The following is a 25,119-nucleotide window of genomic DNA, read 5'->3' as shown; positions in this document are numbered from 1 at the left end:
CAAATCACTAAAAAAGATCTTTCACTCACTGCAAAAACCAGGTACATAGAATTTAAGTAAATTCTCTAAATCAGATGTATTGGTTATAAGAACATCCAATCTCTTTAACTAAGAAGCCAGGATATACTTTAAATACCATCTCCTTAAAAGATACAGTTCTATGAAAAGCGTGATACTCCAGCATGAATGCCCAAGAGTATCGAGTATACAAACAAGCGAACACACTTACATGGATTTTATCCTCTTTCACCTTAAAAGACATTCATGTGTCAACTGGGCCCTCAGACACGTGCTGCTCACACCTGAGTGGCCACCTGTTTACTCTGTATTCAGCTGTAAAGCAGCTGGCCACGTACACATACACAAAGAACCTTTATTCATGTTGCCTCCAGGATATCAGTTAGCAGCAAAGAAATATTTTAATCTTAGTAAAGAGATACGAATCAGCACTTTCAGATGATCCTGATCAAACTAAGTAACCACATAACTAGATTCAGCAGCAGGCAATCTGGCTGCTTGAAGTTACTGAGTTAAAGGCAGTTTTTAGATGGAAATTGCAACCAGTTTGACATTAAGATTTGGGACAGGATTTTCCTAAGATTCCTGGCAAGATAAGGAAAATTTAAACCTTTGTAAATTACATGAAGGTCTATTAAAAAAACTATCTTCTCCCTGCATCTAGATCAATATTAAAGAAATTCATTTCTGCTTTCTACTAATATGTCAGTTATCATATCAAGTTTGACCCAAAGTTGAACAACCTTCCTAAACAGTTCTATACTTACCATTTCTGCTATCAAGGAGTCAGCTCAGTGATGTAACCTGAATGTAAAATACAGGCAATTCTCATTTAGTGATTCAACTCAGTCGTTAAGTGATCTTTAAGTGAAACCATGATTGTCCTTACAATTTTACTTCAGCTTTCCTTTCCTTTCCAAATCTGTGAAGGTTGTAAAGGCAAGGATTGGTCATGAAGTTACTTTTTCATCACATCATAACTGAAAATGGTCACTAAATGAGGCGGTCACTAAGGAAAGACTAGCTGTATAGTAATAAATATTCACTTTTTCTTCTGTTCACTGCTGATAATTCTGGGAATAGACTTCTGGTCTCCCACTCACATCCTTGGAATGAGCTTTTTTTCAATCTTTGCAGTTTCTGACACCTTTTACTACTTCTTTTGAAACATGTATTTCCTTATTCTGACTATGATTAGAACCTCTGTATCCTTGCTTTTCACTCATACATCCTACAGCAGCTTCCAATGTCACCTGCAAACAAGGGGTGGAGGAAGAGAAGGTAAGGAATGTTACTGTCAAATGTTTGAGCTTAACTTCAGCTTCCAGAAAAATAATCTACTAAGAGCCTAAGACACTTTGATTTTTTTTTCTCATGCAACATCCCTTCTTTAGAAACCACACTTGAATTTTTAAAGAGCCTTGGTGGAGCAGTGGGCTAATGCCTCCTTAAGTAACACCAGCTGCCTGCAATTAGTGCAGGTTCGAGTCCCACCAGGCTCAAGGTTGACTCAGCCTTCCATCCTTCCGAGGTAGGTAAAATGAGGACCCAGATTGTTGGGGGCAATTAAGCTGACTTTGTAATAATGCCGCTTGGGGCCCCCCGAAAGCCCTAATAAGCAGGCACATACATAGAATGAAGGCTACTGCTAAGCTTGTAAGCCGCCCTGAGTCTTCGGAGAAGGGCGGGATATAAATGGAATTAAAATTTAAAAAAAATAAAGTAACTTGAGAAAAGTCACTGGGATTTACATTGGGAGAAGCGTGTTCAAAATCCTTGGGTAAGCCTTAGCTTGGTTCATATTTGTAGTCTCAGTCCTAAATTCACTTGCTTCCCTATTTATTTAAATGTGTGTATGCCACCTAGTACTTACATTTTAATATCCCCCTTCATAAAAAGATGCACCTGAATTTATTTGAAAACCACAGAAAACAGATCTTATTAAGATCGCTCCTTTTTTAAAATCTTCTATTCTCTAACAGAACCCATTCCACATAGTATATAAGAGTTAATAATAAATAGCAACTTCCTAGTTTATGTTAAATTATTTTTTTTTTATTTTTCTCAGTATCTTTTTCCCCTTCCTTTCCTGAGAAAACAGATTGTATTCTTGTACCAGGCTGCCTGTTATTGCGGCTCTTGGTGTACCATAACTTGCTTCAATGGAAATTTAGCTGGGGCAGAAGTCTATTTCCCGGTTAAATCCCATGGGCTTATGCTGTGATTCCACAGTTATCCTCAGCAGCTCAAGCCTCAATTTTGCTGCAAAGATCGAAGTCTTGGGTAATAAAGTTGTGCTCCAAGCATTTTGCCCGTGGATTTTTGATTATCCTTCAGTTCTCCTGCATGCTTTCCAAAATTCATGAGACAGCATCTACAGTATTGATGTCTTTACAACAGTTATCATTATTCCCTTTTATAATACAGTCCTCTTTTAATTTGTTTTAACATTTTTATGGATCATTTCCTACCTTCAATTGTCCCTACAATAGTATGTGTGTGTGGGAGATTTGTGTGTGTGTGTGTGTGTGTGTGTGTGTACATTTATTATCAGTGTCATCCCAAATCAATCCACTCAGATGAAGCTCTGTTCATAGTCTGCCATGTTTGTCACATGTGGATTGATAGGTACATGTTTTTTTGACTTCCTAGTCCAGTGGTCAGCAACCTGAAACAGTGAAAGAGCCACTCAGAACTGGTTCCCTCACAAAAGGAAAAACTGGGAGCCGCAAAAAATGTGTGCGCATGCGCGTACATGCGCGCATGTGCAGAACAGGGTTTGACTGAAGAGTGGAGCCAAGGCGAGATATGCACCTACCCTGCATATTTGAATTGATTGGTTGAACTTTTTTAGTCCCACTGGGGGACTTCACATGGCAGAGGACTGGGAGCCGCAGGAGACAGCTGAAAGAGCCGCATGCAGCTCCGGAGCCACGGGTTGCAGACCTGTGTCCTAGTCTAAGACAAACTAACTGGCACAAAGTCAGCTACATCTCAGTTATCCATGTTCAAGGAAGGACTAGAGCCAGTGGTGGGATTCAGCCGGTTCACACCACTTCGACAGAACCAGTAGCTAATTTTTTGTTGCCCAGGCCCAGAATGGATTTCTGGAAGCAGCATCCGCACAGAGAACCGGTTGTTCACATATTTGAATCCCACCACTGACTAGAACCTATACTTCTCTACTCCTAATTCAGCACCTTGATCGTTAAATTATTTACATACACAGAGAGAGGAAACATTAATCAGACCATATTACAAACAAAACATAAAGCCCTAATTCAGGTTATTTTTGCTGCCCTTCAAAAAGCAACATGGGATGAAATTCCATATCCCCTTCTTCCCTCACACCTTTCACTTTTGAATGGAAGTAATTTTGCTTTGGAGAGCAGTGGCAACATCATCAACTTCCCCCATATAAATGTAACACTATTTTTCCCCCTGAGCAGTATGAACATGCCCAAAATACGGTACATAAAACTAAAGGCAGAAAAGTTGGGCCTTAAGAAAAATTCCAGCATCCAAATTACAACAGGATCTTGAGTACAATCCTTCAAATGACACAAAATGGTGACCAAGATTTCAGGTTCATCAGAATCATATATTAAGTTCACCTGAATACAGTATAATCATATATTAAGTTCATGTGATTACAGTAACTGACAAAACATTTCATTACCTCAGCTTCATTTTTTTTCTAGAGCACGTTCATAATTACCACAGCAGAAAATGCAAAAGGAAGTTTTGCAAAACTCATCTAGGGATCAAATGCTCCATCATGCACAGCAATGGCCCTTACAGGGTGACCCTGTTCAATTTTTCATCACTTACTTGCACAGTTTGATCTAGTTCAAAAATGCGTGTTCATCACTTGTTGATTTATGTGTGTTTAGAAATCACTTGCATGTATAGAACGATGCATCATGAATATGACCGCTTTATAATTTCCTGAATAAAATGTTCACATCATTCCTAATTAGATCACCTATACATAAATACACATATATACACATTTTATACACACACACACACAAACACATATACACAAATGGATGGATTCGTTGACTAACTGCAGTGAATTTGATTGGCATTCATGTACCCAACAAGTATTGAGAATGATAGATTCATCTGTGAACCAGGCTCCCAAAATCTATTACAATGTGAAATACTGAGTTGGTAACAAGGCTGGCTAACTGAGCTGCATGTGGAAAACATGCTGCCTGACATGCATTTAAATAACCCCTAGAATTTATCCTATAGTAGTTTTTTAGACAAACAGTACACTATAATTGCCTGATGTAACATATCAACAGTTTCTCCTGTTTCCCATTACTTCTTACCCACAGTAATTTATTACCAGAAATGCTGAAACCGCACACTTCTTCAGCTTTTTTCTCAAAAAAAAAAAAAAAAAAAGGAGGTGCGGGTGGGGTAGGGATTACTATTGAAAACTTCTTTCCCCTTAAAAACTGACTCGGTGTCCCTTTCATTGCATCTGGAATACAATTCATATCCCATTTGGAATAATTTCTTTTATTTAATCTTCTTCATTCCTTGTATCTAAACAAGAACAAGTTATATATATTTATATAAATGTCTAGATTGTATTTCTCCTGAGACAGGAATGACACTTAACACTTTTCTTTTCTTTTTTTAAAAAAAAAGAAAGTTAAATATTTGTTGTGGACTTGTGAGATTTGTGAGATGTAATCATACTGATCAAAGTTACTTTATAACATAGAAGCAGTTAAATGGCTAGGAAAAAACTGGAAATGGGGAAAGAACTTAAATAACTGGATGGGAAGAGCAATTCAATATGCTTCCCACATACCTGGTTATGGATTTTTACAGCCTTAAAATAAATTAATCAGAAGCCCATGGATTTTAAGGACAGGAAAATATTTCCCATAATGTTTCAGAGCAGAAGTTAACAAGCCTGCTGGGATCTTTTTAGCCCCTGTAGAGCTACAGCATCAGGATTATTAAATGGCTGTCATATCTGAGGTATGGCAGAATATAACTCAATAAACAAGAGAAAACATATGATACAGAAGGGGGAGCATCAGATTACCCTGCACAATTTCAGGACAGGTGTTTGCATAAAACAGAAACACAATAGCAATGTGAAGAAAATATAAAATAAAAATCAAGCAAATGCAATTGCATAAACATGCATACATTATGTTCAAAGCAGTACACAGATCATTATTATTTTTTATTAAAAAAGGGTAACACCCATGTTTACAAATACTAGGAACTGGAATGCTAATGGGACAAATGAGGATCTAAAATCAGGCTACTTTAGAAAGTCCTATAGGCTGCACAGATAGCAAGAGAGAATATAATGGGCTGGAAATTTGGCCAACATTGGCCCTGTTACTAAGTGCATCTGGTGCTTGGCCGTATGCTTGCAAGCCCCTCTGTGACATCAAAGGTATTGATGATCCCCCTTATGCATCATTGTCCCTCTGAATATCATTGGTTCAACTGCTCTAAAGTCACACAATGGAGACATGGTTTCTTGAGCAGGCTAAGTACTGTAAGATCAACACCACAGAAAATTAAGAAGACAATCTTCTGTCAAATTTAGCATCAGTTAAAATGCTATTTTTTATTTCTTCCAATGGTTTCCATATACTTACTTCCCTCTGTCACCTGACATATGTTGAATAATCTTAGGGCCTTTTATTGAAAATAGAGAACACAGACTCTTTTCAAGCTTTTTAAAACTGTCCACTAAACGAACGACCTGGATTTTAATAAAAGCTGAAAATTACTTCCACATTTATATTGGAATTTCCTTCTCATTGCAGATTTTTAAATAACAACACTCTGAAGAACCTCTGTGGATGACATTCTCTGAACAAGCAATCTTACATTATTTTAAAAAGACAGGGAAAGAAAGTTTTATTTAAAATCAGAAGGGCTGAAATATCTAAAAAATCCTAGTTATATTTATAGGGGTAAGACTTATGGATTGATTCCATAGAGCAGACTTCCCCTACCTGATGTTCTCCAAATCAATTCAGGTTGATTTAGGTTTTATTTAGGTTTAGGTTTTATTTAATTTGTATACCGCCCTTCTCCCTAGGGACTCAGGGCGGTTCACAGGGCATATATAAATAACAATACAAAAGTTAAAAAAAGATTAAACCAATGCCCAGTTAAAAACAATAATACAATTCTAAAACAACAATTTGAGATAATAGTGCTATTTGTCTATAGGACAATAGGTTGTAGATGATTGATATATAAAATTGTCAAAACATATAGCATTTTAAAATGTATGTGTATGTTCACAATCACATGAAATATTTCAACTGAAGAATAAGTATGTCTTCTAAACCAGGGCTTTTCAACCTTTTCACCCATTTTACCACTTTTAGGATAAGGCAATATCTGAGTACCACGTCGCCTAGCAAGGTGTCAAAAACTTGACCAAAAAAATAAGGAAAAAAATGATAAAGTACAGGTAGTCCTCGACTTACAACAATTCAATTAGTGACTGTTCAAAGTTACAACGGCACTGAAAAAAGTGACTTATGACCATTTTTCACACTTATGACTGTTGCAGCATCCCCAGGGTCATGTGTTTTACATTTGGATGCTTGGCAGCTGATTCATACTTATGACGTTCAATGTCCCAGGGTCATGTGATCAAAGGCCGGGGGCATGGCCAGCTCATCACTCAGGTTGTGGGGTGCCTGTGGGGGGGAATCCGTGGGTTTTTGGTGGAGGGGGATGGGACTGGGGTGGGCGCCTTCCTTCCCTCCCTCTCTCCCATTGTCCCTTCCTTTACTTCCTTCCCTTTCTCTTCCTCCTTCCCTCCCTCCCTTCCATATATAGTTAAGTGGGAATCAAATAAAAAAATGTCTCGAAAGGATTCTATCCACTAAGTTTTCTCCTATTACAATAGGCATCCTAAAGCTGATTTTGCTTTGTTGGCAAATATTTAACCAGCCTCTTAGAGTTCAGTGTTGCAATATCAAGTTCAGGGTTTAGTATTGCAGAGAAACATGGAAAAAAAATCTCCATGTGGTGGAATCCTGGATAACCACTTCCAGTCTACAGTCTTAACTAGCCAAGCTTAGAATTGCTGATGTTGCATTGTAAAAAATGGTGCAGAAAATATTGATTTAAATCAGCTAATATTCTAATGCATAGTATTCATTTTCCCTAGCTATAACATGTTTCCCACAAAGCAATAATTTCTGAGAATTATCTAGCTAGGAAGATTGTGCAGGAAAATCGTTAGAATTATGTTATACTGAGAGACAGTGTAATCACAGGTTTTATACGTGAAATCTAGTTGCATCCTTTACCTCAGGGGTTCCCAACCAGGGGTGCTTTTGCACACCCTGGGGGTACAAGATGATATTCCAGGGGGTGCGAAAAACTTGGGTTTTCAAAATTATTGTGTATATGCATAATTCATTGCCGTTATTTTCAACTTTTGTAAGGGGTGCGAGAATATATCAGAAGCGTTCTAGGGGTGCGGGGTATAAAAAAGGTTGGGAACCACTGCTTTACCTAATCTAATATTTAGTTTTCTTCTATAAGCATATGTTAGAGAAGATTCTACTTTGGTATTATAATCCCATGTAACAGTGATATATATGGTAGTTGCAAACTGACTCTATGAGATAAGTATTTTTCATCTGAATGTACATTTTTCGTCTGAATGTACATTCCAGCTAATTATTAGCATGGCAAAGCTTTAAAAAATAATGAAATATGTCTTGGATGATAACTGTGATGCCTGCTCTACTGCCTCCAAAAACAGGTTACTCTTAAAGTGAAACTGCTTATCTGGACAAAATGCTAAGTCATATATACTGTGGCAATAGCTGTGACTAGAGTTTACAGCAGGGGTGTCAAACTCAATTTCATTGAGGGCCGCATCAGCATTGCGGTTGCCCTCAGGGGGCTGGGTGGGTATGGCCAGGGTGGGCGTGGCCTACTGGGTGGGCATGGCTAGAGTCCGTATGGCCTACTGGGTGGGCATGGCCAGCTCTACATCATTGGCATCAAGGGTGCCTATGGGGGCCTGGGCAGGAGTGGGACAGATCTGAGGGTCTCTGGCAGAAGGAGGGTCTCTGGGCCAGGGCCAAGGCAGTGGGGGCCGTTCCCTCACTGTTTCCAGGATGGCTTCGCGGGCCACATGAAACCACTTCGCGGGCCGGATCCGGCCCCCGGGCCTTGTGTTTGACATGGCTGGTTTACAGGGAATGATACAATTGCTCTACCTGCTTGCTATGCTGATTCTGACCATATCCATTTCATAAAACTAAAGGAGGCAAGATCTTTTAAATGAAATTGTTATCATTATTATTGTAAAGAGGGGAACCACTGAAAGTCTCTTCAGTTACTGTAGTTTATGTATTTAATAACTATTTATTAGAGGACATTTTCTACCTGATTAAAGTATTATCACAGCAGCATTCTAATGCTTTTTCCCGTCCACCTCTCTAATTGAAGACTTCATCACTGCTGAAATTGCTTGTGTCTGTACTACTTTAAATGATCAATACATAAGGAAAATTCTGCAGGTGGAAAACCATCATGCCAGGAGATCTAAATCAGAATTATTCATCTAGCTTTCTAGTTTTTCCTGATCCATGGCAAATGGGCAAGGAATTAAAGCCTTGCTAATCCTTACTCTAGAACAAGAGGAAAGTATTTTTAAACAAAAAGAAATTAAGAGTTATCTGTGGAAAATGCAGGGAGACTTTGTGCTAATAAATGCAATAGAATTTATTAAAACTGTCTGCTATTTCCTGAAATATAGGACTAGCAAATCATTAAAAGCATTGAGTTAGAAGCCAATCAATGATTGTTGAAATCTGATACAGGTCATCCTAGATTTATGACCACAATTGGGCCCAAAAATTCTGTTGCTAAACAAGACATTTGTTAAGTAAGTTTTGTCCCATTTTACGACTTTTGTTGTCACATTTGTTAAGCAAAACACTGCAGTTGTTAAGTTAGTAATATGGCTGTTAAGTGAATCTGGCCTCCCCATTGACTTTGCTTATCAGAAGGTTGTAAAAGGTGATCACATGTTCCTAGGATACTGCAACTGTCATAAATGAGTCAGTTGTGAATTTTAATCATGTGACCATGGGAATGCTACAATGGTCGTAAGTGTGAAAAATGGTCGTAAGTCACTTCTTTTAGTGCTGTAACTTCACATGGCCATTAAATGAATTGTTAAATTTACTACCTGTAGTAAAGGACTTTTTATTTATCTTCAAATGTGGAATAGAATAGAATAACAGAGTTGGAAAGGATCTTGGAGGTATTCTAATCCAACCCCCTGCTCAAGCAGGAGACCCTATACCAGGGGTGTCAAACTGCTGGCCCACGGGCCAGATGAGTCACACCAAAACCACACCCACCCCATTGCCAGCAATGGGAAAAAAGTTGTGATACGTTGTGACATGTCATGTGACGTCGCGGGTTTGACACCTGTGCCCTATACTATTTCAGATAAATGGCTGTCCAATCTCTTCTTAAAAACCTCCAGTGTGGGAGCACCCATAATTGTTGAAGGCAAGCCATTCCACTGATTGATCTAAATGTCAAAATTTTTCCCCTTATTTCTAGGTTAGACCTCTCCTTGATTAGTTTCCATCCATTGCTTCTTATCCTGCCTTCAGGTTCTTTGGAGAATATGTTGACACTCTCTACATACTTCACCATAACCTCCAACTTCATTCTGAACTATGGGCTACATGGAATTTTAAGTACGTTCATCTAGCATGTTTATACTTGTCTCCAAAATGAGGAATCCTGCATTAAAGCAGTCCTCAACTACACAAGAGTCCATATCCTCATTCAAACATTACCAGTACTTAAAATCCTTCTGGAGATGTTTCTGCTGACATACAAAGTTGGAAAGTAAAAGCTGAGGCCTACCAGAATATCTTTATTAGGAATTTAACCCAGATTCAATCAGCTGAGTACAGACTAGGGACCTCCAGACTCTTAAAATGATCCAATAAGTAATCTGTACCAAAAGCTGTTTGGTATGCAATAACTTCCAAAATGGTCCAGAGGTATATAAAAACTTATAAAGCTATCCTGGTAATGAATTATATAATGCTCAAGTGATACATCTTCCAAGTATAAACACAGTCAAGATAAACATTTTTTCCATTTTGTTTTGTTGCTGCTGTTGTTATGAATATAAAGACAAGTTACTTATGTAAAATTTAGATTTCTATCTGGGTGAGTACAAATAGAAATTGAGGGCAAGTAAGTATAAAAGGCGTCAGATCTATTTAAACAGCTGGAGAATGATTTACAAAATTCTTAATAGTTGCATAAGTATTTAAAATCTATTCTTCCCCAAATTGGTGGCCTCCATATATATTTTCCTACAAGAATTCCCTACAGTGCTGGCATTCTCAATTCCAGTTTGGATTGCAATTCTTAAGAGGTAAAAACCACATATATTAGCAAGACAGTGGATGTTTAAGACTGTATTAATTACTTTTATAATAATTTACATTCTTAGAGGGATAACACCTCTGCCTTACCCAGCTCTATGGTTTGAGGAAGTATTTCTTATGGAGGGAGACAAGTTTGGCAGTTCTTTCATCAACAAGACAATGTGATAGAAGCAAATCTTAAGTGAACACTATGTTGAGGGCCTCATAGTTTAGAATGCTATTTCCTATAGCATCTGTTCAAATTTGAATAGTTTTTATACCACTTTTCAAATGAATATTTTACATTCTTTAACTATTGTTTTATTTCATTCTATTTAATTTGTAGTGTAAATCACCTTGAACTGTAATTGTATTGGAAGCAATATAGAAGTATATTGGTTATTTTTTAAAAATAACCAACTATCTTTCCTCACTGTCAACCAACTATGAATTATTGCTTATTATAAGACCTCCTAAGATGTTATAGAATCGGATTGGATGTAATATCCATTGTATGAATGAAATTAAAATACAGTCATGGGAATACCTAAGTTTAATGAATGTTGGCAAATAAATATTAATTTTACATATTAATATTATCTCCCTACAGAATTTGTCTTTCTGAAAAGCCTACTCATTTGCATAATATTAGGTTTATATTACATATGTAATATATAGGTTTATACGTGGTGGCTCAGTGGGTTAGGATGCTGAGCTTGTCGATCAGAAGGTTGGCAGTTTGGCGGGTCGAATCCCGAGTGCCGCGTAACAGAGCGCCTGTTACTTGTCCCAGCTTCTGCCAACCTAGCAGTCCGAAAGCATGTAAAAATGCAAGTAGAAAAACAGGGACCACTACGGTGGGAAGGTAACAGTGTTCCGTGCCCCTTTGGCATCTAGTCATGCCGGCCACATGAACATGGAGACGTCCTCGGACAAACGCTGGCTCTTCGACTTTGAAACGGAGATGAGCACCGGCCCCTAGAGTTGGAAACGACTAGCACGCATGTGCGGGGGAACCTTTACCTTATACATCTGTATAAACTTCAGCCTATAATCAACCTTTTGAATTTCAAGCCAGATTTAGGATTTATAGGTAGCTATCTAATGAAAATTAACTGGAAGGAAGTTTCATTGCCTTCCTTGGTCCTTATTTCTGACTAATATCAAATCTGGACTGCTATCATATACATGGCTATCAGATGGGAGCAAAGAGAGAAAACTCCATCTCATTACAGTATTTAGTGGTCACAAAGATCTTTTGAACATAGATATATTAGTCCTATCCACAACTCTGACCTCTATAACCTCTGTTATAAGACACATATATTAATTAGGACATGAGGCTTCTTGTGTCATTGTATGACAGGTAGGAGCTAGCTCTTTTTTTGTCCATTGATTTTTGGGCAAGTCAATAAACTGTGACTACTGCTAAATCAAGTTTTCCTCTCTTATAGCTAAAATAGGAAAATCAAGTTTGATGAGTATTAGTACTCCTTGAACTATCAGCTTCATCCTGGTCTAATATCCCATAAATATATCAGTAGGAATGATATCTACAAAACAGAGGGCAGCCTAAGGGTCTTAATGAATAACAATCGAGCTAGGGAATTCTGCCACAGTTAAATGAAACTTGGTAATTATACTGCAAAGTAATACAAGATTCATAATAAGTAGTTATGTCCAATTGAAGAAAACAGGATTGACTCAAAGAAATAAATTGGCTTATGTCACTCATGGGAACATAGGAAACCAGTTTTAGTTCAATATGTACATCTTGATTTTTCTAATCAAAATACTCTTAAGGATCCTTTGCCCAGATCCAAAGAAGTCAGTGAAAAAAGAAACTATTCTAATGATATTTACAATTTTCATACAACCTATAAGGAAACTTCTCAACTTACACATCATGATATTTTGGAAGTGAAACTTGGTCTATAAGGAAGATGCAAGCTATATATACATTTTAATGATTCAAATGATCTTAACAACAGCTTGAGCATCTATATCTCAGGTTATTTTCCCATACCATGCTCTTTTAGCACTCTGGAAACAACACTCCTGTGAATGGAAAAGACTTATCCACTAATGGAATAACCACAATATATTTACTTCTTACATATGAAAGGCAAAGGACTGTTTTGTAATATTAACCCACTTTCTGCAGGATACTAAAAATATCACACGAAGGTAAGAAATTTACTCTAGCAATCAAATCAAACTCATTTCCCCCCCCATTGTAATTTTATACATATTTCCCTGACAGAAAGAATGACCAAATTCAATAAAAAAAATTTGTTATAAACCTACTTAACGGCAGACTGTATAACATATAAGCAATGGGTGTACAAAATCAGCTAGATTAAAAACTATACATTCTACATTCAGTTCCAAATAGCTAAATGCAATTTCCTAGGATTATGCCAACAGTCACTGTCACCTCGGGCAAAATACATTAGCAAATTTTACTGGAATTCACAAGACATTCCTAATATTTTCCACCATTTGCATGGAAAACTGAATTTAAATACTGAAAAATACAATGCATGTCAGACCTGGTTTTAAAATAAATTGGAATGAAACTTTAAAATTGTATGAAATTTTAATAACCTCCCTTCCCCCCAAGATAGTCAATAAACATAATTCACAAGGTTTCTATAAAACTAGCAGATTCATTTGAAGCTAATCTTACTATTGGTTATATAGGGAGCTATATAAACTGTGGGTGTTAACAGGAAACATCACTGTATCATGTAGAAAATGCAAGAACAGATTGTGTCTAATAATTTATAACAATATTTATCTGCATGGCTCATTAAGATGTCCTTTTTTAAACAGCCAGTTTTGATGTTATTTTATACAATATTTTATATAGCTTGACATATTACATGTATCATTGATGTTGGCTCCTGATGCTTTTGGACAGGATGATTCGATGTTGTCCTCTTTCAAAGTACTGTTAAGATTTTCTACTCTACATCTCTCTCATTTACTTTCCCTTTTAACTACTGTTGACCTGTTCAGATAATTAAGTGGATTCACAGGTTGCCATGACCATTCAGTCATTGGTTTAACTGTCTAAGTATCAAAAGATGACTGACAAAGAAGCAGACCACCTAGAGAGACATTTTAAATTTAGAAATCTAAATTTCAAGGTTATCAGCATCTTTTGTGAAATTAAATCACCTCACCTGTGGCAGATTATCATGCATTTTCAAGTAAAATATGAGAATTTGGAGCAGTTCTGCTATCTGTATTTTACTGCAGAGAGACATGATGTTTCATAGGATACTAAGAAATTATTTCATTTCAATATTGTAATACATAATAATAATAAAAATAATAATAATAATAATAATAATAATAATTTTATTTATTATTATTATTATTACATAAATTGGGTCTTCTTTTTTCAGGATATTTATACATTACAAATGATTGTCAGATATGTGCCAGGAGACTAGTAGTAAAGCCAGAAAAAATTGTTATGTACTAATAGGTTTTCTGGGACTTATCTATTGAACTGATTTATTAATTTTGATTATTAGGTGTAAATATTCTTATGCAATCCCACTAGATTTAATAGTGATTTGAATATTTATTTCTAGAGATAAAAAAGCCTGGAATTATTTTTAGCATAATCCTGATTGTGGTCCTTTAAAAGAAACTGGAAAAATAGAAGAAAACAATGATGTTGCTGAATTCTTTTTATATTCCAGTGACATTTATTTGGGAAACCTTCTGGTATATTATCTCTTGTATAGTTGCAATCATACCCACATAATTAACATATATGTACCGTATGCATCAGTATAATACATGCTGATTATTTGATTTGATTTTAAAGTGTCATGTTTGAAATATTACAATGTGCTCTCCCGGGGATTGCTTTTGAAGATGATTTGGGAACTTCAGCTGGCACCAAATGTAGCTGCTCAGGTGTTGTTTGGGGTGGGCAGTCAGATTCATCTAACATGATTTACCACTGCATCAGTTGCTATTGCATTTCTATGCCCAGCTCTAAGTGCCAGGGCTAACTTAACCTATTTGGGGGGGGGTGTCAGTACAGAAATCTGATGTGAGGGCCGTAACTCCCATTTTGAAAAATCCTTTTAAAGAAATTTCTGCAAAGAAATACAATCCTTTTATTTCCCCCACCACCATCCTGTCAGAACCTATCCTATCATCCCCCCATCATCCAGTCACAACTGATGAAGCTTCTTGGATGAGAAGCAAAATGTCTTCTTCTTCTGCCTCAAAGAAAAACAGTCGAGTTGCCTCCATAGACTTTTTAAAAAGCTTGAATATGTGGCTCTTCAATGCAAACCTTTTGCATTACATTTTCTTTCTCTGTGTCTGCTGTCAAACTATGGCATTTACTTGAAATAAGTAAACGTGTCTTAGGGAGATTTGGGGTATGGTTTTAACTAGTTCACCCTTTTATTAGCCTTCCTGAGGTTGATGCTCTGTAGATGTTTTAGAAAAGGCTAATTACAGAATGATTTTATGGTAAAATTGCTTAAATTATTTTGAACTGTTTTAGTATATTTTATCTGCAATGCATGGCTTTCACAAGAAGCCTACAATAATTTATGTAGATAAATAAACAGTAAATATTGCTGAGGTTAAAAAATATCTGGAGATCAAATTTCAACTCTCTTTAAATGGATATTAAGTTCTCTAAATAAGTTTTAAAAAATCAGGAGGCCATTGCAACAGCTGATCAGCAGAAAGCCTATAGATCTGTTCCTGTCACTTAATTTATTTGGTCTGATATTACCAGCTGCCTCACTCAGAAATCTTCAATCCTTCCCACACTTCAGAACATTCAAACTCATAAATTCTCAAACTCATGAAATTCTCATGGCTCCATAACAAACATCAGAATAATGATTTAGGTAAATTTAGCAATGAAGTCAGTTTAGGGTGAATAAATTGAACTTCTTTTTGAAGAATATCTACTGAAGTGGAAGATGTGCATACATTTAGCAAAATCTGAAATAATGCCATCTACCTCTGACTTAAGCAATCATATATTGTTATAATATATAATGTATATGGGTGAAAACTGAACACATTGTTAAAAAAACCCCACATTTACCTAAAGTCACACAAAAAGTGTAGCTAAAATTACACGAGAAAACATTTTGCTTTGTGACTGATAAATAACAGTAACAATAAAACTAATTTTATGACAGTTATTAATCTCCAGTAATAAAAACATGAACCCCTCCCAAAAATGATAAAAGCATACTTTCCCCTAATAAAGCTTTTACAAATTGGAACAGGTTATGGTAAGGTTAATCATAAGGTTATGGGTATAGGTTAATAAATTAACAATTATATGGTTGTATGTAATGCAATATGAGAAAAAAAACTAATTTGAGTATGATTATTTTTTTCATTATCCAATAGAATAAGAGCCAGAGAGCCAGAAAGCACACCTTTTTTCTGACTTTCCAGTAGTTATTTTAATGACATTACCAGACTATTCTTCATAAAACAATCTCCCTATATAGCCGAGCATCGTGGAACAATGTAATCCACAATTACAGAAAACCAAGAGGAAACTGTCTCTTCATAACTCATCACTGTCCACATAGCTCAGTAGCCTTGCGTTGTCAACGTTCTTTTTCCAAGAAAAACAGTTCATTGCCAACCACATTACCTCTTCTGCTGTCCTCTTCTTAAGGACAGGTTCTACGGCTGCTTCCATTTCTCTTAGTAAGCTTAATTTTAGTTATCAGCTCTTCAAGTGTGAAAGTTTTAAGGACGATTTACAATTACTAACATTATTTCAGCACACACAACAACCATGGCTTTCCATTCAGACTTGAAAGTTAAGTACCAATGGATCATTGGAAGATATCTAGAGCCTAACATGAAACCATTTCTCAGTTTGATTAGAATGAAAATAATTTGTAGTATATAACTATTTGGTCATGGTGAAGGCCTTAATAACAGTAATGAGGTCCAATGAAAGGGAAATTGAAGAGTAGGACAGTTAAGCTATATTTAATATAGAAGCTCAACAGGAAGACAGTGTTTAGTTCCAGACATCACTTTTGAAATATTAAAAACCAAGCCTGGACTGCCTGACTCTGCTCCATAGGAGCAAGTTTGGGAAGCAAAAAGCATGTAGACGTTATGTCCTTATATGCAATATTCACTTTGGTTTTTCACTGCATGAAAGAGGCGGTACTGAGCCATGCCCCTCAGTCTATATTTTACAGAAGGAATTATATTATTGTACACTAATGGGGATAAAAACTACTCTTCCTGAATGAATAATGATTATGCCTCTTTAAACATACCATAAATCTAAATGAATGCTGTGGATGGGTGTGAATACATAGAGCTGTGTGTGACATCAATCTTAGTTTGTATATTTACTACTATGCTAGCATGCAGACTTTTTATATTGTTATAGGATACATTTTTATGGAAAAAACTAAGTGATCAAAGTGTTCTTTGGATGAGATTCGTGTAAGAAAAAAAGCAATGTTCTTTTTTTAAAAAGCTAGGATACAAGCAACATTTCAGTCAAAAGTAATTTAGTCATGAAGTAGCAGATTTTTCTCGGCTTGTGACTACAGATAGTCGACAACTTACAACTCCAACTGAGGCCAAAATTTATGTTGCTAAATGAGATAGTTGTTGAGTGAATTTTGCCCCATTTTACGAATTTTCTTGCAGCTAGTGAATCATTGAAGTTGTTAAGTTAGTAACATGGTTGTTAAGTGAATCTGGTTTTCCTATTGACTTTTGCTTCATAAGGCTGCAAAAGGTGGTCACATGACCCCAGAACACTGCAACCATCATAAATATGTCAGTTGCCATATTGAATTTTGATCACATGACCACGGATTTGCTGCAATGGTCCGTGTGAAAAACTGTCATAATCAATTTTTGATTGGTCATTAAGTGAACTGTTGTAAGTAGAGGACTACCTAGAGTAAGAATGGCTTTTATATTTTTTAAGGAAAATGTTCATATTTGTGAACAGAAAGAGAACTGGTTCTGGTTCTGAAGTTGTTCAAATCAGTAGCCCCGTCTAGACTGCAATGACTCGTCACCAGGCTAACTGTGGACAGAGACACCAAGTCAGTCCAACTTTCTCTTCCTGTCTGAAACAAGGGAAGCATCAGTTCAGTCACACATGCTCTGCCAATTTATTGCCTTAAAATTGGATGTGTAGTTCTTGATGTGCCTTGGGCAATTGTGCTCTGTCTCTATTGCTCAATAAAAAAGGCTAGTGGGAGAAAAAGAAGTGAAATAATAAATGGAAAATTCTAATTTCAACAGATGGTTAAATTTGGACGTCTTTCTAACTTGAAAATGACTGCCATTATTTAGACTGAAATAGGTTAAAAACTACATAAATTTGTTTTTCAAAATTGGGAAACTGCAGCTCAGCATTGTGTTTATGCAGCATAGTTCTCCACATTTAAATAAATCATGGTTCACTTAATACATTGTTTTGGAGGTTCACACAAGATGTTGAGCTAGCTATAGATTGTCTCTACACAGCACTTTAATGTATGGTAAAACTGAAGTTGCTATTTTGTGATGCTACGTTACATGAATCACCTATCTATGTATACCTGCACATGTCCTTGTATATAACAAAGAAATAAGTAACTAAAAAGTGAGGATGTTTCCAAATGTAGTGATATGCATTTTGCTGGCCACAACTGTGGTGCAATTATCTCATACACATGCCCAAGAAATGTTTAAAGATTGAGAACTTCTTTGTCAGGAAAAAAATGTGCACACAGACATCTACTAACTGTTCATTCATGAATGCTATTTCCTCTTACATACATTTCTTTCCCACCCCTTCACCCCTTTACTTCAATGACAGGGCAGTGTCTATATGCACACTATCAAAAAATATTTAATCATTGCACTTTACAGCTATAAGTCTAACTTGCTTTTCGAGAAAGTTGAAGTTAACAGGATTTTAGTATTTGTTTCAGACAGAGCTGTAAACGTTAGGATGATTTGCAAAAGGCAGATGCACTGATGAAAATGAGCTTTGAACTCAATCCAAAGTTTTTAAGGATGGAGGAGCCATATTGCATCAGACAAAACTTATCAACCATCAATCAATAGGTTGCAGTGGAGGATGGAAAGGGATGTTCTAAGGCAGGGGTGTCAAACTGCCAGCCCAAGGGCCGGATGCATCATCTGGAAGCCATGCCCACCCCATTGCCAGCAATGGCAAAACCGTCCCAATACGTTGCACGATGTCATGTGATGTCGTGAGTTTGACATGTCTGTTCTAAGGCTAACATAGCATCTCAGCCACGTTTCCTTTGTGATACTTTGACCAGAAATGAAAGTCCCACATGCAGAGAACTATGAGAAGGTTCAACTTTTTCTTCTAATTTTGCCTGCTAATGCTAGTTTCCCCTTAAATGGACAGAAGGACAGCATTTGCAAGAAGTTGATGCAAGCAGTTTTCTTTGGTAAGTATTTTCTTCTTTCCTGAATTTTAAGATTCTCAGCAAATATAACCTTAGAAACATGCCATTTGCTCAGAAATTATCCAATTAACTGCTAAGGTTGAAATCTGGCACCAACTTGCTTGAAAGTAAACACTATGCGTAAGATACTAACCCACAGTAAATTGAGTTACGGTTAAATGACTTAATCTCATTGTCTGGATTTGTATAATAAACTGAACTATAAACTAACCACATAGCCTTGGTTCACACAAGCAGCTAATCTAAGATACACTGGGCTAGTTGGCAGTGCAGTCATGAAAACAGTGTAATCTAGTGTAATTTACTTCTGTGAAAAGGTGGCATATCTGTTTAAAGTAACACAAGGTACTGTTTTGTTAGATTGAATATGGCAGTCAGCTTTATCCTATCCAATTAATTTTCAAGTAAATTTCGTTATTTTTAATATATATATCCTTGGTAAATTTGCTCAGAACTGCAGTCTTTCTTTGCTTATAACTAGTTAGCAAAATCAAGACAATGTTTTTTTTAAAGAGGAGTATTGGAAAACTGTGCAGAAGAGTACACTTAATGCACCCAGGAACAGGAAAAAAAGTTTTCAATTTTAGTTATGGTTTAGTGTTCAAATTCAGCATTTACTGTTTATTGTAAAAATCACAATATACATTTTAGGTAACGTATGAAATAAACAGGAGTGTTTGCAACCAAAAATAACAGGTACATTTATATACAACTGATTTTTACCAGCTGAAATATAGTCTGTAGAGACTGTTGCAGCAAAGTGATATTGGATATATGCACAATAAGCAGCTATGGGAAATATATGGGGAATAAGTTATTAAACTTTCCAAAAGGATAGTTCAATTTTGCAAGGGAAGAAGAAAAATTAGTATCACCCAAGTGCTGTTTTCCTTTCAGCCCTTATGGTTTCTAAATAAGAAGTTAAACTTAGTAGTAACATTAACACAAATTTTAAAAAATCCATGTATAAGTTAACTCCTGTTAATGGCAGTTGCAACTCTGAGTTGCTAATTTCAGCCACTTAACGTCTTAAAGTTCTATAAAGAACTTGCTTTCTCAAATCAAATACACTCATCTGATAAGTTCATCTACCTGGTAATACTATAATTTTAATAATCACAGGGTTTAAATCATTACAAGTCTTTCCTCTCTTTTCTTCCATCTAAAAATAATGCTATTAATAATTTTACATGTTTTCTTTTGACTGCTAAATACATGAACTGAAAATCCAGAATATCCCTTCTACTTTTTAAAAGTCTACTAAATTTGAAGACGTCTTTTCAGGTCTATGATACACTGTTAATTCTGAGTTTTTAAAAAATAAATGCATATACATTTCAGTCACAAATACTCATAGATATTCTTTATCCAATCGTAAAATATACTACAAAGGGCTATTTTTGGTAAGGACGTATCATAATCCAAAGTATTACTTTTGGTATGCTTGGCTAGCTTCTTTACTGCTAATTGTTCTCTTGCAATAAATTATCAAAACCTCCAAATTACCTAGTTCTTAATTTCAGATGAACGTAGGACCATTTTTAGATCTGGAATCAGCTTTAGAAAGTAAACTCCCTGACTTAATTTTCAGACAAAGCAAAATCTACACAGCAAATAAAGAAGGAAAGGATCCACTATACCGCCAAAATTATTTTAGAACTTAAAAAGTTTCATAACTACTCAAGAGTTCATATTTTCTTTAAAAAAATGCCCTTCACCATTAATTTCACATTAAGTAAAAAATAGTTTACATGTCACCAAACAACACACCTTAAAGTAACAAGATAAAAATATAGACCATAGATTCCAATCGATTTACTTGTAATATACAACTTGGGAATATGTATTTTTTTTAAAAAAAAAAAGTAGAAGAAATCTTCATGTAATGATTATAAAAGGTGGGGGGGGGGAAAAATCCCCTCGGGAATTGAGCGATTTTGTGGCACTTTTTTCCTTTCCAAATCCCATTAAGACAAACTTTCCAGGTATTCCTCCCTGTGGAAAAGACCCAAACAAAACGCCCAAGGGCCCCGGCCAGATTTTTATTGCAGAAGGCCGGCCTCTCCACTCCCCCTCCTCCAAAACTGGGTCCAGAGCAGTCCAATTCAACCCCACCCCCAGGTTGAGGACGTGTGGCTTATGTTTTGTGCACAGTACTACGGAGAGGCAACAAAGTGGGGAGCGAGGAGGGGGGGGGAGAGAGTTCCCCCTCACAACCTGAAGGAGGCTTCGGAAAAGGGATGCTGCATCTTGAAACTAGACAAGAAGCACTGAAGAGGTGGGGGAAGGGGGTTCACGAGGGACGGCGGGAGGCTGGGAAGAAAGAAATCATCTCCTCTGACCTCTAGCGAAGTGCCAGGTTTTTTCTTTAGCTCTTCACATTTCCTAAATTTGCAGATCTGGTGTCCCGTTTTGCGGTTCCTGCAACTGCTGCAGACTCCACAGTTGATGAGCCTCTTGCAGGGCACGCAGACCCCGCACCTTTTCCTCTTCTTCTTGGCTGGGTTGCCGCCGCCCCCTCCTCCTCCTCCTCCCGCGCCGCCGCTGCCGCCCCCTCCTCCTCCACCACCCCCGCCTCCTCCTCCTCCCCCTCCGCCGGCGGCTCCCAAGGAGGAGGACGACGAAGAGGCGGAGGAATGGCTCTGCGGGCAGTCTGCCAGATTGGCAATTTGAAACGCGCTGTCTGTGACGGCCGCTGAGGCTGCTGCGGGGGAGTGCAGGGCTGTCATGACGATGACCCCGGGAGGTAATGAGATGCCCCCTAAAGCCGGGATAGCGGAAAAAGTCCCCACGCGCTCGGGGAGATTCATTATCTCTGCTTCAGCAGCGCCGCATTTGAGCTTGTTCATGCAGTCCCCAGCCAAAGGTCTGCAGTGTTCCGGGGCTAAGGTGGAGAGGAAATTATTATTGGCCATTTGCAACGAGGGCTGCTCGGCTGGCGCGCAGCCAGGCTTGCCGAGCCGCTGGGACTCGTTCCGATGGTGCAAACTCCCGCCGCCGCCGCCGCCGCCGCTCCTGCCGGCGGCGGCGTGCAGAGAAGAGGCGGGCGAAGAAGCCGACGGCGGCGGCGGCGCTGCGACCGACGAGGCGGCGGCGACGGCAGCTGCTTTCCGGGCCACGCCGCCAGCCGCGGCGGCCGCAGGGTTAGGCCCGCCGACGCCCGCGCCCCCGCCTCCTGCGCCGCTGCCCCACAGCATGGCGGTGGCGGCGGCCGCCGTGGCCGTGTCGCAGTTCCAGGGGGACATGCCGATGCGGGCGGCGGCGGCGGCGGCGGCGGTCGGGAAGATGGGGGTGGTGATGCGGGCGATCTTGGCTGCCTGCGGGAAGGCCCCGCCGTTGGTCTTGTAGAAGGTGGCGAAGGAGCGGTAGCGCTCCATCTCCGAGTTGTAATCCACAAGGCTGTTGAGGGCGCCGTCGGGCAGGTGGTTCTCCTTGGGCAGCCCCGGCGCCTCGGGGTTGGGCCCCGTCTCCACGCACACGTTGGTGTTCATGGTGCCCAAGGGGTGCGGGTGGGCTTGGGGCAACAGGGCGGGAGGGAAGGAGGAGGAGGAGGAGGAGAGGAAAGGGGGTCCGGGGAGGGCCAGGGGAGGGAAGGGCAGGGCCGGGAGGAGGGCCACTGGAGCCGTCGGGGGGGCGGAGACGGGGGCTGGGTGGCCGGAGGGGTCGAAGGGAGGGGAAGGGAAGGGGGGGAAGCGGTATCCTCTAATCCTCTTGGGGGGGCATCTCTCCAGACGGCGAAGTCTCAGGCAGCCGGCTCTTCCTTGGCATTCTCAAGCCCGGGCACCGTCGCCACTGAAATAAAGAGAGTCATTTCGGAAAAGGTCTACGCCAAAGGGGGGGAGGGGAGGGGCGGAGGGTGGTGGGAGGAGGAGGAGGGCCGGGGAGAGGGCGGGGAACCCGCTGCGTTTGTGTGCTTTTGTTTTGGTTCGGTTAAAAAAAGATCCACAAGACACGCAGAGAGGAGGCGTACATCAGTCATTGCAACTCTATTTGCATAACAATCAATAAAGACATGATCCGGCCACCGCAGCCTCCTCCCCTTCCCCCTCCCCCCCCGCGGGCGGGCTACCCTCTTACCCGCTTTAATAGCTGAGAATAGCGGGGGAGGGGAAGGGAAGGGAGGGAAGAGCCGACAAATGCCAAGGGAGAAAGGGCAATTGGAGGGCTAAACGCATGCAAATGATGGGTAGCGAGAGGCTCCAGATCCTCTCTAACCGGAGGGCATCTGAACGTTAAGGAAGGTGGGAACAAGCCGGATTGCCAGGGAGAAAAGGAGGAGGAAACTATCAAATTGAGTACAGGAGAGGGAAAACGAGTATTCTCCTCGAGGTGTTAAAAATAACAAAAGTGTGGTAAGGCTCCACTGTGCCCCTCAAGAGTCTACCCTCCTCCTCCTCCTCAGTGGGGTAGAGGTGCACAAAATAACTGCAAATCTTGATATATTGAAAGCTGCAGAGATTTGTTAGCTGCCGCTTTGTCCCTTGGGTCTGGATCTCGGCAGAATTGATGTTGGAGGTTTCAAAAGCAGGGCTCTTGGTGAAGGTGATGCCCTTCTTAGCCAGAAATTAAGCGCCAGAGTAAATGGGTCCAGAGAGTAGATGGGAAAACAGTTTCCCAAGGGCCAATCTCATGTCTTCCAACTAAACCCTGATCGCTTCTAAACAGGTTTAATCCCCAGTCAGGAAGGCTGCAGACAACAGGCACTGTGTTCTCTGCACATACCTGTGGATGTATCTGACGAATACATTTATATATTTATGACAGACTTAAACAGGGTCACCAAAGTATGTTAAGTTTTGTTAGCTTTAACCTCAATTTTTTATGGCATTGTGTGTTGTGTGAATTCAACCGTTTGAGTAATTTATGGGTTAATTTATCAATCAAGTTAAGTACTGAACCCAGGCTTATATGTTCATTTAAAAATATGTATATGCCACTTTATAGAGACTGGAAGTGCTGTTCTTAAGGTTTTTAAAGGCTGAACATTACCTGTTCAGTATAATACAACAATCAGGCTGGAGGATATTATGGAGTTTATCACTCCCAGTCATACTTAAAAATAATGGTTGGGAGGATTTTAGTTTGCAGATCAGACTGAGTTGCACTATAAAGTAAAAGAAAGCATTAACCCAGTTGAATTATAATTTAATTGTAAATTAAATGCAGAGACAGTCTAGCGGGCCTAAAACAGTTTTCACACCATTCCTACAGGTGAAAAGTACTTATCAATTACACTAATTACTATCAATTAGACCAATGAACTATTTCTAGCCCAACCTACCACCCGCAAAAGCAGACAGACATCTAGCTGAACCATACTAAAAACTATGGTTGGGGAAATTAATCAAGAGGAAAGGAAAGCAAACCTAAAAAAAAAACACACCTCAGTCTTGTTAGACTAGGAGGTCAGTCTGCACCCTTGAATGCTAAAAGTCTTTAATGACAACACAACCACCTTTGCATTTTCACAGCAAAAAAAGAAAAAGAAATGAAAGAAACCACTGCTCCCTGGAGGGATTTGGTAGCAAATCCTACTATTCCCACACACAAATAGGATTGCAGGTCACCATGTATAATAGAATACTTTAAAACATAAACACTATTTTAAAGGAAACTATAGCAACTACTCGAAAGAAGTCGCTTTGTTGGATAAGGGTAGGCAAAGCGCTCGATTGGTAAAAGGTTCTAATGTTGAGTATAAAAGGGGGGCAGGCTATGGAGACTGCACGTTCATGCCCTATTTTTCACAGCCTTAAAGTGGCTTTGCTTGCACAAACCCTCTTTCCTATCATTCCAACCTCTTCTCTCCCCTAACAGCCCCCCCAGCCCCCCCCCCCCGCCAAATCCCCTTGCAAGGTTTATGGCTACCAGAAACAAGGGGGAAAAATATAATGGTGCCACCAACCATGTCATTATTGTTTAATCGATATTATATGTAGAGCGCAAGAGAAGTCTAAAGCGCAGCTATTGATTTTTTTTTCCAATATTAAAACTATAGCCAGATTAAAAAGAAAATTAAAAGCAGCTCAGAATCCACGATTTTCTCACTGCTTAAATCAATGTGACTGTTCACGTTCAATACTGCATTTCTGTTCTGCTACAGACAAGAGATCAAAGGTCATATTTAACATTCAGGAGGAGGGGCTGGTGCAGATTAATTAATAAATTAATAGAACAGCGCC

The 25,119-nt window shown here is 38.8% G+C and overlaps 1 protein-coding gene across 2 annotated transcripts in view; it reads right to left on the bottom strand.

Moving 5' to 3' along the window:
• CXXC4 (CXXC finger protein 4) overlaps positions 1-22,520 on the bottom strand; it is a 63,671-nt gene extending 41,151 nt beyond the window's left edge. For both annotated transcript variants that reach the window (XM_083367051.1, XM_083367052.1), the window contains exon 1: positions 21,280-22,520. In XM_083367051.1, coding sequence (XP_083223177.1) covers positions 21,280-22,428 — 1,149 coding nt within the window. In that variant the 5' untranslated portion in view covers positions 22,429-22,520. The remainder of the gene's footprint in view (positions 1-21,279) is intronic.
• Positions 22,521-25,119: the final 2,599 nt, after the last annotated feature.

Source organism: Vipera ursinii, assembly GCF_947247035.1.
Source record: "Vipera ursinii genome assembly, chromosome: 7".
Taxonomy (NCBI): domain Eukaryota; kingdom Metazoa; phylum Chordata; class Lepidosauria; order Squamata; family Viperidae; genus Vipera; species Vipera ursinii.
The sequence above is the reverse complement of the archived record's forward strand: the minus strand, read 5'-3'. Positions and strand labels throughout refer to the sequence as shown.